Below are 17,111 nucleotides of genomic sequence, written 5' to 3' on the forward strand. Positions count from 1 at the left end.
AAAGGCAAACGTAAGACAACTGAATCTGAAACAGATTTGTTCAAATGTCCAGAACCTCCATGGAGACACACTGATTTTGCTGTTGCTGTTGTTGTTGTTTTGTTGTTGGTGTTTTCATTTGGGTCTCCCTTTCTGTTTGACAGGGACAGGCCAAAGAGCAAGCGTAATACTGTGTGGTTTAAACTCATTAGCATACATTACCTCCCTCTGTGGGTAGGCAATTTGGGATGTTTTCCATCCAAACATCCATGTTTTCCACTGAAATGCAGTGTAGTTTACCAGAGACGTTTCAAACTTAAGTGAATCTATGAGAGGTCAGTGGCATTCCAGCCTAGTGTCTGGGCTTCTATTATGTTCTCTAAACCAAATTTAAGCCAAACGCTTAGCTGAGGGTGGTGCGTGCTCTCCATGATTCAATCACGTATTTCCTGTCACGCCACCCTTACTTCCTCTCTCTCTTCAGGGGTTACTGGACCAGTGTTGACCAGCCTCAGGGGCTGGTATTCTTTGGATACAGATACATAGTGAAGCGTACTGAGGCATTCTCTGTCGTGTGAGAGTAGTTGTGAGGCTTGAGGGAGGACACTCCGTGTGTATCTTCCTCTCTTTACACTTCCAAAGTCTACGCACTCACCCAGAGGTGTGTGTGTGTGTGTGTGTGTGTGTGTGTGTGTGTGTGTGTGTGTGTTTCTCTGGAGGCATTTGTGCAAACACTGTCAAATCCACAAGCACACAGATGTGCCATTTTGGATGGGGAAGCTCTTGCTTACTCCGGCTCACTCTAACACACAAATCAGACGTTGGTGTTGACTTTCATATCAGTCTCTCAACCAGCCGCAATTTGGAAGTCAGTCATGGCAATGCACAGTGAGCCGATTCCATTCCCTTAACCTACCTACATGACTACAGCGAAGGTCTGATGTGCAACTTCAAGCCGAAATATTTATAGGGCATTTCTCCAGGCCTGTGGATCTGAGTCTATGGCCATCCAGTGATACATACATAAATAGACAGACAGACACGCAGTATAAACCAGGAAAACAACAACAGTGAAATGCCAAGCCAATTAACCTTTTTTTTTTTTTTTTGTGTACTCAGATATTTACACTGACAGTTAATCACTTGCTGTACCACACTACACCCACGTCAAACTCTCCTTCAAAAACACACAATCGGTACCCAATTCTAACTATTGAACACTTCTCCTCCGCTCAGACAGATGCGCACACCGTCATCCCATCTGTTGAGTGCATTCACAGACCCACCCAAATGCCACAGTCAGTTTTGTGCTTGACTGGGGATGTTTGATATCACAGAGAGAGAGAAAGAGAGAGAGGGAGAGAGAGAGAGAGAGAAAGAGAGAGAGAAGAGCGGGCAGGAGAGAGGGATGAAGCAGTCGTGTCTGGTGGAGGCGGGGGTTGAGGCTCCTGCCAGTGAGAGGCTGGGTTGGGTTTTCTTCCACTAATCCCATCAGTAATGACACTCAGCGTGGAAATGCAAATCCTCACAGCTGTGGCGCTGCCAACCTGTAAGCCCCACAACCCACAAGACAGCCATCCCAGACATGGAGATGCTTTCGCTCTCTTACGTGCTGTCATGATGGAGGAACGCATGATGGACAGACCACAAGGGAGAGGAGGGAGTGGGGGGGGGGGAGTGGGGACCAGATGCCTCTCATTAGTCACATTCAAACACCAGGAACCAGAAAAGAGATCTCAACAGGTTCTTGGGAATGTACAAAAAAGACACTGATTTCATTTGGTTCCCACGCTGGTCTGTTCAGTACTACTTTATGCATTGCTTTGGCTTCATTTTGGATCTGACTCAGCTGCCCTATTTTTCAGTGTAGGTGAGGAGATCAGGGCTGTGGAGGAGGAGAGGGGGGGAGAGGAGAGGAGAGGAGAGATGACAGAAGAGGTCACTCACTGGCCACCAAAGAGCTGCATGCCCAGCAGAGCGAAGACGACGATGAAGAGGAAGAGCAGGAAGAGTAAACTGATGATGGACTTCATGGAGTTGAGCAGCGACACAACAAGGTTCCTCAGGGAGTTCCAGTACCTGAAAAATACAGCAAACAATATGTAAGAGAGAGAGAGAGAGAGAGAGAGAGAGAGAGAGAGAGAGAGAGAGAGAGAGAGAGAGAGAGAGAGGAGAGAGAGAGAGAGAGAGAGAGAGAGAGAGAGAGAGAGAGAGAGAATGAATAGAGGCAGACAACAGGGGAGAAACATGGATGGATGAATGCATGGAGTCAAATATTTTAATATCTAGGCTACATACTCTTTGTAGAAGAAGGGAGAGTCACTTTGTGTGTGTGTGTGTGTGTGTGTGTGTGTGTGTGTGTGTGTGTGTGTGTGTGTGTGTGTGTGTTTATACGAGAGAGGGGATGAATTCTATGCACAGCGGGGACATATGAGCTATCGCTGGAAGAAGCAGATCAACACCTGTTATCTCTGCAGCTGTGGAAGTGAACAAACATCACATTAAGGAAATCGCAAATGGAACATCAGCATTCAAGTACAAAGCCTTTACAGCAAGAGGAAGAAACCCAGGTTGGACAGCAAACATCCTTCAAATGCATTCACATATATGTAACCAAACAAGCTTCTACCCTGTTTTCTATTCTATGGTAATGTGGAGTCAAGGGATCTATAAAGATAGACATATTTGCTGAGTTAAGTGTTTCCTTCAAGGTGTGCAAAGTGCTTCCTCCACCCACAATATCAATCCTACTGAGAGTTCACTTAAGTGTCTATATAACGGGATTACTGAGTAATCTAGGTAATAGAAAAGCCCTTTATCTATAAGAGGATTAAACATTGATTTACTACCTGAAATAATCCTATGGGAAGGAAAACATGCAATTTCCTCCTGCGAAACATCACATGAGCACTTAGATAGATCATCTGAAGTAGATTATTTGAAGGGTGAAATAAACTCTCTTTCAGTGTGTCTGTGTATGATTTGTGGATAAATTAGTGTGCGTGTGTGTGTGTGTGTGTGTGTGTGTGTGTGTGTGTGTGTGTGTGTGTGTGTGTGTGTGTGTGTGTGTGTGTGTGTATGCACATTTCTATTTGTGGATAAACACCTGTGTGTTTGTGTGTGTGTGTGTGTGTGTGTGTGTGTGTGTGTGTGTGTGTGTGTGTGAGTGTGTGAGAGTATGTGTGTGTGTTTGTGTGTGTATGTGTGTGGTGCATGTGACACATGAAAATTCTCACAAATGTTTAGTAGCCAGCAGCAAAGTCCCCTTTGGTGTTAGCAGAAGCACAGTGTGTAAATGTGTAAAAGGCAGTGGATGGACAGCACTCACTTTGTGACTTTGAAGATGCGCAGTAAGCGCAGGGCCCTGAGAACACTGATGCCAAACGAAGCTCCTGGATGGATAGCGGCAAAGACCACCTCCAGTATGCTGCCCAGAATCACCTGGAGAACACACGCACACGCACACGCACACGTAGCACGCACGCACGCACGCACACATTTGCATGCACAAGCACGCAAACACACACACACACACACAGGCACACAAAAGACACTTGAGGCTCTCCTATCAACAGCAAGCAGCCAGGGACTGGTCCCCAGTTCTTGCCTCCGCGCCAGCGTCCCCTGGCCAGCTGTCACGTGGCAACAGAGTGGCCGGCCGGCCGGCTGGCACGGACACAAAGACGGTCCAGTCCTGTGTAGATAAGTCCTGTGCTTACAGCTGCGCAGCGTCTCCACATAGAAACGCCATCGCTGGCATTGCCCTGCGCGCGCGCAGCCACTGATACAATCGCCCGGCAACAGATGGCCGTCACGGTCTACTTTAGTCATCTAATTAGGACTCGCCGCAACCTGCCACAGGAGGTCCAAAAATGGTATAAATGGTATGAAAGCTCTTGACTTTAGGGGCAGACAGATGCATGAAGACATTAAAGAGAAGTGGCGGGCTGTTTTGAATGGCGCTCGGGGGCTGACCGAAGGCGGCAATTAACAATGCACAGTAAGCGACGCGAGAACTGAGAGCTCTTTCATGACGAACGCTCGACGGCAGCGTCCGAAAACAAGTGACCAGCTGTTTTGTCTGCGCCATGCCTAATAAACTCAGATGCATATCGTAGCCATGCGGTTTCTCCAGGCTCATGTGCAAGCATGAATCACATCCCTTTTTGCAGTCAGCATGTTGCGAGTGAGTGGAGTTTGAGACGATGGGAACATATTACTGTGTGTACAAACACAAACGAAAACAGTGTGTGCTGCTGGTGACGGTGCTGCGGTGAGGTTCATTCTGGTGTCTCACTGTGGGCGGAGCAGGAGTGGGGCTGACTCATTTAGCCAGCACAGGGTGGAAGAGAACACCATGATTCATTTGGCCAAACCAGTTGGATTAGAGGCGCACTGGGCCCTCCAGGGCAGAGCCGCAGCCAGTGATCCAGGTGATGGGTGCCTGTGTGTGTGTGTGTGTGTGTGTGTGTGTGTGTGTGTGTGTGTGTGTGTGTGTGTGTGTGTGTGTGTGTAGGGTGTAGGGGTGGGTAGGTGTGTGTGTCTCACCCCAAAGTCAAAACAGTTGAACGAGGAGTGGAAGTAGTTCCTGGGGCCAAGGCCGTACATCTTCAGAGTCATCTCCGTCAGGAACAGACCCAAGAACACAAATTCTGCCAAATCTGACATGAGACACAGACACACACACAGGTATAGACACACACACACACACACACACACACACACACACACACACACAGAAAGGACAAGGCCAAGGGCTAAGGATAAGATGGTCATTCATAGTCCGTCTTGTGACAGCGCTGAGATCAGAGCACAAAGCTGGTTTAAATCATCTACTGTGGCCCGGGCTGCCCAATCAATTACAGACATGAGAGTGATGTCATTGGCTATAAAACACAGACCCTGGACACTCTCCATTCAGAAACACACCGACACAAGCCACAGAGTCCTTTCTACAGCTGCAATGAAATAAATTAATATCGATAGCAATCACTTACCCTGCATGCCACACACACAGGCACACACACACACACACACACACACACACACACACACACACTGGGACACACACACACACACACAGAGGCATCCACTCACAGACACACAAATGTACATGCACCCACCCTCAAGTGCACACACGCACGCACACGCACACACAGCCGCACCCACCCAATGAAATTTCATGTGTCACATGCACCACATACACATACACACACACACACACACACACACACACACACACACACACACACACACACACAGGTGTTAATCCACAAATAAAAATGTGCATGCACACAGGCATCCACACAGAGAGAAGCATGCAAGCACACACACAAACAAACACACACACACACTCACAGAGTGCTTTGGTGAGTCCCTCTGGCTGGTCATAGTGCACGATGGCCACACACAGCGTGTTGAGGCCCACCACACACAGCACGAACCAGTAGAAGCTCTGGGCCTTGACCATGCGGCGGATGAAGAAGCGCAACCTCTTCTCCTTGCGGCGGAAATAGGAGGAGCTGTCATTCTTACTGCTCTTCAGGCTGGCCCGTGCAAACGGAGAACCCGGAGGGGCTGATGAAGAGAGAGAGAGAGAGAGAGGAGAGAGAAATATAAACATGTTTACAGAACTAACTATACTGAAATAATAACTGACTAACACAATAAAGATATTATTATCTGTTTTGTTTTGTTTGTATTGCTCTGTTATGACTACATATTATCATATTATTACTGCATATTATTATGAGTGCAATTGCATTACATTCAAGTAGTTTTAAATATTGTTAATGTATGGCTTTTTTTTCTTAGTTGCAAATGCAAACATTGTTTTTGTTTAGTTTAGTTGTAGAACTGCAAACACGTTTTTGTTTTGCTGTCATGTTCCAAGTAAATAGCCAAGTTTATGAAAAACTTTCCAGAAATACTGATGCAACATTTGCAATGTACTGTCATACAAGTTCAGTTAACTCTCTGGAGATTTTGCAGGCTGATTTTTATTATCTGATGCAGTTTCTACTGCAGTGTTTGAGATTTCGCTTGCAGGACAAACAGGGAAAGATCAAATATAATAATAATAATAATAATAACAAAAAAAGCTGTAGCAAAGGCTACAAAGCAAATTTTACAAGGCAACACAGTTGTAATTATTACCAATGAAGGGCTGAAACTACTGAGCTAAAGTATAAAGACCATGTCCTGGTATGGTGCTTCCCAAATGTTCTCAAGCTACTTGATATGCACTCCACAGATAAGAAACCAGTTGTGGAAGAGCAGTGTCTGACACACTCCCATACTGTGTGAAGATCTCTTGAAATGAGCAGACAACTGGTTCTGAGGACCTGTCTGTGTATTAAAAGTTGATCAAAGCTCCTATGCCTTAACTCTGATGTTATTTTTCTTCGGTTTTAGATCAGCTTGATGACTAATAATGATTCATTTAAGTGCTTCTCGCAGCTCATGGAAAATTCAGAGCATGCATAAAGCCCACTCTCCACTTGCCTTTACACTACCTTACATAGGGAATACATCCCTCTCTGGTTAGTGTGCAAGTGACCATCAGTTTGGTGAGAAACCACCAGATCCAAACAACGTCAGTTTCATCTTGTTAAAATCATAATCATTTCCCATCACTAACATAGTGTAGCTACTCATGCTATTGTTCTACTGTGCTTCATGGTTTCTGAGTCACTTTGAATAAAAGCTTATCCTAAAGGCTTAAAGGCACAGATTGTGATGAGTTTTCAAATACCTACTGTATGCCTTCCCAGAAGCAGAATCACAGATGGGATCTTACCGACAGATGAGAGGTCTGCGAAGTGGTCTTCTCCCTCCTCTGCATGGATCAGGTCATTCTTGCTCTTCTTCACCTTGCCACGTTTTAACACTGAATGACCAAACATGTATGACCACACACACACACACACAACACACACAGACACAGACACAGACACACACACACGCGCACGCACACACACATTCACAGGGACACACAGGTAAGAAAGAGGATGACAGAGCTCTCTTGAATATCCACCATTTAGGGACAGATTGACCAATCTGTTTGTGAATATGAATATGTATGAAGGTATGTCTGAGAGATTGTAAACATGAGTGAAGTGGTTAGTGTGTGCATGCATGTGCACTGTGTGTGTGTGTGTGTGTGTGTGTGTGTGTAAACATCTTTAACACTAAAAGCTTCAAACTGGCCAACAATTGGCCAACATGCACTACACCATCATGTCAGAGTCTTTTACTTGAAATGAATTGAGGGAATTTCAGCCAATTTCTTTCTACATCCCAGTATTCTTGGTGTGGTTTGATGGTGTGAAGCTTGCTTTAATTTCTGACTAATTATGCAATGTGAATTACACTAATTATAATGCCTATGTACAACATGACAGCCATACCATGTAAAGCTAAGATGCTCAGATGAGGAAAGTATGTGTGTGTATGTGTGTGTGTGCCTACAGTGAAATATGTCATTTCTTGGAGTATATGCAGAATATGTAGATTAGTAACACACATGCATGACTGAACATTGCTCCCCTGCTGTCCATCACAGTCAACTCTCAGCCATCTCACCTTCACACACACACACACACACACACACACACACACACACACCCCCTCAGGAAGTCTTACCAAGGGAAACTGGGCTTAAAACAGACACACCATCCATCACTTCCTCATGAACTACTGTTGTTCCACAGCAGTTAGGTGCTGATGGGGTGTGGGGTGAGGAGCTCATGAATGTGATCTCCAGCTCACAGGCCCCACTCTGAGCTGGTCCACTCTCAATAGCAAGTGTCCTAAAGCTCACAACACAGCCAATCACACCAGAGCCTTCAGATACCAGTGCTAAAGCTAGGCTAAGCTAACCCCAATACAGTCACCAGTGGTGATGCATCCTTGTCACATACAAAAGGGGTCAATTATCGTGCCAGTGTGCACGTTTAGTCTAGATAACTAGCAGACAGTATATGAGCAGGGCCTTCTTCCCAAGTGTATGAATATGCGTGTGTGCGTGTGTGTGTGTGTGTGTGTGTGTGCGTGTGTATGTGTGAGTGTGTGTGTGTGAGTATGTGAGAGAGAGACAGTGTGTGTCATGCTAATCCAATTAACTCGCTGCCTTAATCTCTGTAATTAACACTGCTTTCCACATACACTGTAGGCCCTAATTGACAGAGATTATGGAGTGCCGATAAGGCACAGCAGCCCTCCGACAGACAAGAGGCCTCTGAGGGGGAGGAGAGTGTCAATCAAAGCTGACGCGTGTGGGAGACGGAGTGCACTCGCGAAGGAGGAGGGCAGAGAGGAAGAGGAAGAGAGGCAAAGGGAGAGGGAAGGAGAGAGAGAGAGAGAGAAAGTGAGAGAGTGCGTGAGGAAGGAGGGAAGAGGGAAGGACAAAGAGGAGAATAAAGAGTAGTGAGAGGATACCTCAGTGGGGAAATGCATTCCATGCCAGTACATCAATGACCACCTGCATCATGAAACTTCATTCTAGAACCTGTCACTGGAAACTGGGACATTTTGTTGGAAAATATAACCTTCATTGTCTGTGATAATATGGAAGCTAGACAAGAGTGCAGTGTCTTCCCCAGGTGAAATAGGATCATACCACATTCATGGCCATGAATCTGGATCGATTTTGAGCTCAAATGAGCGCTTCGATGGCAAAATCATATGATGTGATTGGATGTTTGAGAGGCGACGGCACTTATGGTACCTCCCGCGGGCATGGCTTACGATAGGTTACTATGGTAACCCAGCCCGGGTCACGCTTGTCCTCTTTTCACCTGGGTTGTTCTGTTTCCTCTTGTACCACGCACCATCCATCGCAGACTTCTCTTCTGCATTCTGGTCCTCTTCGGCCAGCAGCACCTCCTCTGGGGTGGGACACATACATACAACAGCTGTCAGAGAGACGATTGCACACAACACACACACACTCTCCCTCACGCACACACACATTCATTCATTCATTCTCTCTCTCTCTCTCTCTCTCTCTCTCACACACACACACACACACATTTCATTCTCCCTCACACACACACACACACACACACACACACACACACACACACACACACACACACACACACACACACACACACACACACACACACACACACACACACACACACACACACACACACCACACATTCCTTCATTATATAAACAAGCCAGATTGCAAGTACCAAATACATTTCTCTTTCTACAGTCTCCCTCCCTATCTCATCCTCTTCCACATATGTACGTACACCTTGAGCTGTTCATAGTTCATGTGCACTAAACCCATTCCCATAAACATAAAGCACAAGCTGGACATGCTTTTAACAGACAGTCTTTGAGGATTATACTTGAGTATTGACAGGTGGACTGAGACTCAATAACATGCACTCAAGGTTGATTATCCTCAGGTTTTACCACATCTGAGCTCCTTTACTGAGCCGTGCTATCGAGCCGCTCACACACACTTAATGGTCTGCTAATGATCTTGGTCAAAAGGGCTTCTGGGAGGTTGTGGCTGAGAGGGGTGTGAGGTTGTGTAAAGGGCAGAGGTGAGAAGTCAGAGGTGAGCCTGACCGGCTTTGCAGATCCACTCCAGGTAGCCCGTCAGCTCGCGCTCGATCTGCTGCTGCCGCCGCAGCTTCAGGAACTCCCGTCGCTTCTCCACGCGCTCCCTCTCTTTGGCAAACTCCCTGTGGTGAACACACACACATACACACAACACACACACACACAAGAATGATTCCAGAGAACCTGCCATGACATTTATTAAAGGGACACCAGGCAACGTTTTAATGTGTTAATTAATCATCTTCGTAAGTCGGTATATGGTTAAATGACTCATTACGGGGCGAATGAAGGCTCTCTCGCCCGCCCCTACTGCCTGTAGGAAGAATGTCCCACTTGCAAGTTCGGTGTATCCTACCCGCCAACCTTCAGTCTCACAAAGTCTCAGACATCGCGAGAACCAGGATCAGTTTACATCCTGCATCCCCAGCATAGAGGCAGGCTAACGAAACGCTAGCGATTGTTGCAAACGTGTGTCTAATGGCAGAGCCGGCGAATAAGCAGCGAAAACCCTTGACGGAAGATGCAAAGAAAAGGAAAAGAGCTTCAGACCGAGCGAGGGGGAGTTTTGTAGAGAAAAGGCATCAGGCTTGCCTGGTGTCCCTTTAACAACTATTCAGAACATCATCTTCTTATGGATTTCATTTCCCATTTTCCTACAGTCAGAAACCTCTGACCCCTGGACATCCTGCCCACTCAGATACACTATCTCTCAGCCATCATTTACTCATTTAACTAATGAGGTTTATGACTTTGTGTTACATTTATTTTAGTTAGTTTTTATCTCTTTTAATTGTAATACTTTATCCTATTATTGTGCTTCTGTGGTGTCTTGTGTGTTTCTTATGTTGCTGTACAGCACTTTGGGAACCTTGTGTTTGTTTAAACTGTGCTATATAAATAAAGTGGATTGGATTGGATTGATGAAATCTGTCTGTAACACTCTGAGGCTGCTTACATCTCTGCAGGAATTCAAGGGTTTGAAACTGTTTTCCCATCAGGCACTAAGACCAGTGAGGGTGAAATCAGACAGAAACAGAAAAAGTCAACTCTCTGAACAATGTAATGACACCATATCTACACGCCCTTGCTATGACCAATCTTGACCAATGATTCCCATTCAAAGGAAGTCCAATATGCCTGCAGAGGGCGACATCAATGACCTCCTCTTCAAATGATTCTGAGCCGTGAGTGCTGAATCATGCAGACGGAGCGGAGTGGAGCGGAGTGGAGCGGTAAAAGCCCTTCATGAGGTCACTGGTCTGGTGTCCCTCCAGCCCCACTGTCTCTCTCTCTGATCACGACGTGAGGCTCTGACTTCCCCTCAGGACTCCAAGTGTGACCTTTCACATCAAACCATATGTATGCATACACATGAACACCCTCTCTCTTTCACACACACACACACACACACACACACACACACACACACACACACACACACACACACACACACACACACACACACACATGCACATACACAACCATTCACACACATGCATGCACTCTCATAAAAACACACACACAGACAATCATTCACACACATGCACACACTCTCTCAAATATGCACACTCGTGCAGACACAGACACAGACACACACACACACTCTCTCAAATATGCACACTCGTGCAGGCAGACACACACACACACACACACACACACACACACACACACACACACACACACACACACACACACGACTGAAAGGGTCTGCACCCCTAGGCAGAAACTACAGAGAAAAGGGTGGCTTGGTAAGTGACCTGACCTCCCAGGAGAGAAATCCTTTGGGAAAACAAATCTAAAATATAGGGAGTGTGAGAGGGCTAAAAGGGAAGCATGCACATAAGCCAAACAAGCTTGAGGACTGGCCAGCACACATACAGTATGCATGAACATGTGTACCGTATAGATACAGATAGACACACACACACACACACACACACACACACACACACACACACACACACACACACACACATCAGTAAGATGTAGGGGCCAGTTCTAAGGAGAAAAAGATATCAAAGATATCACTAACAACAGAGGAGACATGAAAGTGTGTGAGAGCGTGACCATCATGAGGCAGACGTCAGGAGCACTGAGGCCTCGGCAGCACAGAGACTGATCAAAGCCAAACACACGCAGAGTTCTACTCTGAAGCTGCCACAGCAGCAGCACCACCGCCATACTGTTCAATTTACCATTAAAAACCCACAGTAGTAGCCAAGCCTCCTTTCCCTTATCGCCAAACACACACGCACACACACACACACACACGCACACACACACTCAAACATACTTTTAAGGAAAACTGTAATTAAAAGTCCACCTGGGAGTTTGGCCCTTTGAGACGGTCCTTGAGCGTGAGGCAAAGTGGGCGAGGGGTGATTCGAGAGTCAGAAAGTAACGCTCCCGCAGTCCAATCAGAAGGCGGGAAGGGAAGACGGGCGACGGCCGAGGATAAGCGCCACACGTCGGCGTTCTAATCAAAACCAGAGCGGAACACTGGAGGAGAGAGAAACGGCGAGAGAAACGACGCAAACGAGGGAATGAGCGGACGCGGAGATGAAGAGGGGGGGGGCGCACGCAGCTTTTTTACGGCCAATTCTCTCCACAGGGGCCAGGGGGATAGAGAGGGCCATTTCAGACATGTGCGGCAAAATGGACTTCCAGCAGTCACTGAAGCGCGCATCGGAATTCAATATGTTCCTGCAGAAGGCAATCATTTGCTGTAATGTAACATCACCGCAGACTACTATTTAATAGCGGCATTAAAGGCAGACAGCACCATATCTGTGAATACAAGATGTCTAAAATCTAGAGCTCTTTAATGACATCAAGGCTGAGCAATCATGTGGAGAAAAGCACAGACAATGACTGGAGCTGGGACTGAAGATGACAGCACATGCTAAATTCATATGAGTAGATACTGTATACTGTACAGACACACAGTAACACAAACACTGCTTTGTGTGTTTGCTTGAGTGTATGATGGCAGAGAGATACAACAATGCACACAAATCATGGAGTGTGTGTATGTGTGTGTTTGTGTACTGTGTGTGTGTGTGTGTGTGTGTGTGTGTGTGTGCGTGCGTGCGTGCAGGTCTTCAAGCACACAAAGGGGGAGTATATACAACGACTGTGGCTCACTGACCTTAATGAATTTAAATTGGCTTCTTGCAGTCAACAAGTGAACCTTCCGCAACCTGTGAGCCAACTGAGCTATTGAAGTGAAGCGGCCATTTCATTACGTTAATGCTGCTCTCAATGCAATGTCTTTAAGGAGAGGCTTTTCCTCGCAGCCAAAAGATGCTTTCAGGTTCACTGAACAGTGAGTGTGTCCACCCCCTGCACAGACTCTGTGTGTGTTTGTTTGTGTGTGTGTTTGTGTGTGTGTGTGTGTGTGTGTGTGTGTGTGTGTGTGGTATTAGTAGTGCAGTCATCATCTGGGCTTGGCTAATGGAAATGGATGGTCTGAGAGTAGACCTGGCACTGTGCTATACATCTCTCCTGAGCCTCAGGCAGAGTGGAGCGGTGGTTGGTTAGTGTGTGTGCGTGTGTGCGTGTGTGTGTGTGTGTTTGTGTGTGCGTGTGTGCGTGGGCTGAGGGGCTGGGGAATGTGTGGTCTGTTCATATGGCCACTTTAGGAGAGACTGTGAAATGACAAATGTGTACCAAAAGAATGGGATTGTATTGTATACAACTGTGTATGCTGTATACATTCATTTATGTGTGTGTTGTATACATTCAGGCACATTTACATTTACATTCAAGCGTAAAAAAAATCAAGTGTAAAACGTTAAGAAAAAGAATAAAAATTCCAAAGCAGAAATAGGAAAAACGGGTTGAACGTGGCGACGGTGGACCTCACCCTGACAGGACACCCAGCACCAGATTGAGCATGAAGAAAGAGCCGATGATGATGAGGGGGACGAAGTAGAGCCAGTTCCAGGTGTTCCCCGACGAATCATTGGCCTGGGAGGGAGAGAAGGAGAACAGGTGAGAGCCTGGAAGAGGAACGCACCGGTGGTCTCTGTTGGCTTTCTACGCCAGCCTTTGTGTCTGAGCTTGAATTGGCTCAGTCTGGAGATACACATGGCATCTTGTCAAAACCATGCCGCATCAAATGAAATTATGATATACTGATTGACTGCTTGGAAAGGCACTGTAGATTTTTGATATTTCAACATTAGCATTTAAACACCTCCATTACATTTATCTATGGAAAAGGTCATCAACAATATCCATTCAAATGTGAGAATTTTAATATAGAGTTTTTCTCCATGTCAATTATTATGTCATTTATTGCATACTACAACAGATAACATATTAGCCTTAACACCATTGCATGTATTGTATGTCTGCTCTTTACTACTGATTACTGTAATATATTTATTTATATTTAATTTATAGTTCAGGGTGACTTTGTATTTAAAGGTCAGACAGTCTACTCTCTTTGTCCTAAATGGTCCTAAACTGTTATAGTGAATGAAAACCTATCCTTTTCAAACACCATATGTGCAAAGCATATCCAATGCAAGCCATCTGACATTATGATATTCTGATTAAAGCCTTTTATATTAACCAGAAATGCCTAATTAGGTTCAAATGTTTTGTACATGCAAATCTAAATTTGAAATCTTAACTTCATTTGCAGGATGGGGGAAAAATCACTCCTTGCATGGAGCCTGCCCAGCCATTTCAAACACTAATTAGGTAGGACATATGGCTTCATCCAGATTAAACCAGATGGAATATAAACTCAGAGGCAGCCATTAAGTACTGGACCACACAAACTACTAAATAGCACATGAAAAACAACCCTAACTGAAATGAAAGACGACAGGACGAGGCTAAGTATATACGTCATTTAGCAGACTGAGCAGTAATAAAATAAACATAAAATACACATTCATAGCAACAGTTCTGCTACCATATCAAAAGCAAACTTAACTTTTGTTTGCTTTCTTAATGTCTTTCGATTTTTCACTTTATCCACTTTGCAAAAGTTGAAGTGCTTTTGAAGTACTGCTCTCCATTATATCTCTGTTTGTTGACATCTTTTCTTATCATGTATTGCATTATTTCTTGATAGCTAAACTCTTGATTGCTTTTAATGTCGTCATCTATTGACATTAAATTGTGCTTGTGATTGAATCACATTGTTCAGTCGCAAGCGGCAACGAGCGCCATTTAACTGCTGAAGTGAAAGTTTAGCAAATTCCATGTAATAAAGCAAGGCACAGCGTGCGCTTTCTACGGACAGACAAAGTGGATATTGATGATACCTTTATACATCTGCCACTGAGAGTTTATGAATATTAAAGGGCTACTTTCAGGTCTCAGATCAGTCTTATAGCCCGTTTAATGCCGCATGAAATTATCAAACAAGAATGGTATGCCATGCAGCAGAGTATATTTTCAAAAATTCAAAGGATAATTAAACCAACATGAGTCAGAGTCTGGCTTGGAATCATACCGCAGGAGGATGCACTCTGCATATATATTCATGGACTGTGCCCATGGAATACATTGTATATGATAATTAATTACTCTACACCACAGTGTAATAGCAGATGACAGCACCACGAAAGTACCTGTAGACTGAGATGAATTAAGTCGCTATAATTAAGTCTGGTGTATGAGTAGCATCCAGGTTTGAAATGACTGCTGTAGCTCAGCCCATATTCATCGAGCACAAGACCTGTGGTGCTCTATATACAGTAGGCTAATCTCCCCTGTGATGCAGATCCCATTGATTGTACGCTTACTCAGCCTGAGCAATCAAGCAATGTAGCGAGAGACCAGGACGAGGTGGAGGAGGTGGAGGAGGGAGGGGGTTGGATGAGGAGGTGGAGGAGGGAGGGGGTTGGTCTGGGAGAAGCGTGGAGGAGGTGGAGGGGGTTGGACGAGGTGGAGGAGGTGGACGAGGTGGAGGAGGGAGGGGGTTGGACGAGGTGGAGGAGGTGGAGGAGGAAGGGGGTTGGAGGAGGTGGAGGAGGTGGAGGAGGGAGGGGTTGGAGGAGGTGGAGGAGGGGGAGGAGGAAGGGGGTTGGAGGAGGTGGAGGAGGTGGAGGAGGTGGAGGAGGGAGGGGGTTGGAGGAGGTGGAGGAGGGGGGAGGAGGAGGGGGGTTGGAGGAGGTGGAGGAGGAAGGGGGTTGGTCTGGGAGAAGCGTGGAAAGGAAAAGTCCAGATGCACATCGTTCTTAATGTTCCTAATTAAACTGGAAACAGCGTCATGGAACATAAGGGAGAGGGAAAATGACAAAGACACACAAAGAAATCAATCCATGCACACACACACACACTCTCTCTCTCTCTCTCTCACACACACACACACACACACACACACATGTGCACATGCACACACACACACACACACACACACACACACACACACACACACACTCTCTCTCTCTCACACACACACACACACACACACACACACACACACATGCACATGCACACACACACATGCACACACACACACACACACACACACACACACAAAAGAGATCACATAGACACATAAAACACACATACATGAACACACACTTATGCAAAAGAAAGTGCAAATAAGACGAAAACACACAAACACACACACAAAGAAAGTGCAAATCAGAGACAGACAAACACACACACACACACACACACACACACACACACACTTCCGCATATATGCTGCTCAGCTCGCCCTCTTGGGCACTCTGAGAGGGAACCCCGCCTGCACAGCCTAGCTTAATAAAGCCTTCCTTAGTGTCATGGGAGCGAGACAGTGGGAAAGCGCCGCTTTCTGAGCCGTTCCCCTGATATTCTAATTATACACAGCACAACTGTCAACATCCTCCTCCATTCAACAGGGAATTATGCGCCGCTTCTGCCCGGGGAGGAACACATACACAAGAAGACAGACCCGGGCACCAGCGCACACCCCAAAACACTGCACTATCTCAAGGGCTCCCGCATCAACATGCAGGGAGACTCTCCGCAAACCAAGGAAAACAACACCCCGACATGTAGTGGATGCACAAACAAAGAGGAGATAGAGGTGCTTTTCTTTCTTGTCTCAAAGCTTGTTGAAGCACTGTCTTGGTTATTAGTGAGTCTAGAAATATGCCTGTGGGGAAAGGACTAAAGTAGGTTCAAACAACCTGGTCTGTGCTTCAACTTCATAAGCCAACATTCTCTGTCACTGATTCACAGATTGGCAAAGCCATAATCTGGCTGCTGGTAGACCTGAACGCTTGATGTTAGCAATGCAGTGTGTACACTCCAAGCTGATGCCATTTCTCTCTCTCTCTCTCTCTCACACACACACACACTGTCACACTGTAAATTACAATCATCAACAGTGGTCAAGGAGAAAAAAGAAATCTCATTTGAGAAGTCACCAAACAACAAAGTGAACCTGACATCTATTACTCTGTCGCCATTCCTCCCCCCTTGGTATTTAATCCCTGTTTCTCCCATGATCGGGGACCATGAAGAAAACAGGAGTGGGAGTGGGAGATAAAGCCAGAGAGTGAGAGAAAGAAAAAGAGAGAGAGAGAGGTGGG

General features: G+C 45.9%; 1 protein-coding gene across 2 annotated transcripts in view; it reads right to left on the reverse strand.

Annotated features, from left to right (window-relative positions):
- cacna1bb (calcium channel, voltage-dependent, N type, alpha 1B subunit, b) overlaps positions 1 to 17,111 on the reverse strand; it is a 153,404-nt gene that overhangs the window by 63,253 nt on the left and 73,040 nt on the right. For both annotated transcript variants that reach the window (XM_048259412.1, XM_048259413.1), the window contains 8 exons: positions 13,427 to 13,530; positions 9,568 to 9,683; positions 8,778 to 8,867; positions 6,779 to 6,868; positions 5,338 to 5,556; positions 4,528 to 4,640; positions 3,308 to 3,420; positions 1,927 to 2,058 (listed from right to left, as the gene is read on the reverse strand). In XM_048259412.1, coding sequence (XP_048115369.1) covers positions 1,927 to 2,058; positions 3,308 to 3,420; positions 4,528 to 4,640; positions 5,338 to 5,556; positions 6,779 to 6,868; positions 8,778 to 8,867; positions 9,568 to 9,683; positions 13,427 to 13,530 — 977 coding nt within the window. The remainder of the gene's footprint in view (positions 1 to 1,926; positions 2,059 to 3,307; positions 3,421 to 4,527; positions 4,641 to 5,337; positions 5,557 to 6,778; positions 6,869 to 8,777; positions 8,868 to 9,567; positions 9,684 to 13,426; positions 13,531 to 17,111) is intronic.

Source organism: Alosa alosa, chromosome 12 (assembly GCF_017589495.1).
Source record: "Alosa alosa isolate M-15738 ecotype Scorff River chromosome 12, AALO_Geno_1.1, whole genome shotgun sequence".
Lineage (NCBI taxonomy): Eukaryota > Metazoa > Chordata > Actinopteri > Clupeiformes > Clupeidae > Alosa > Alosa alosa.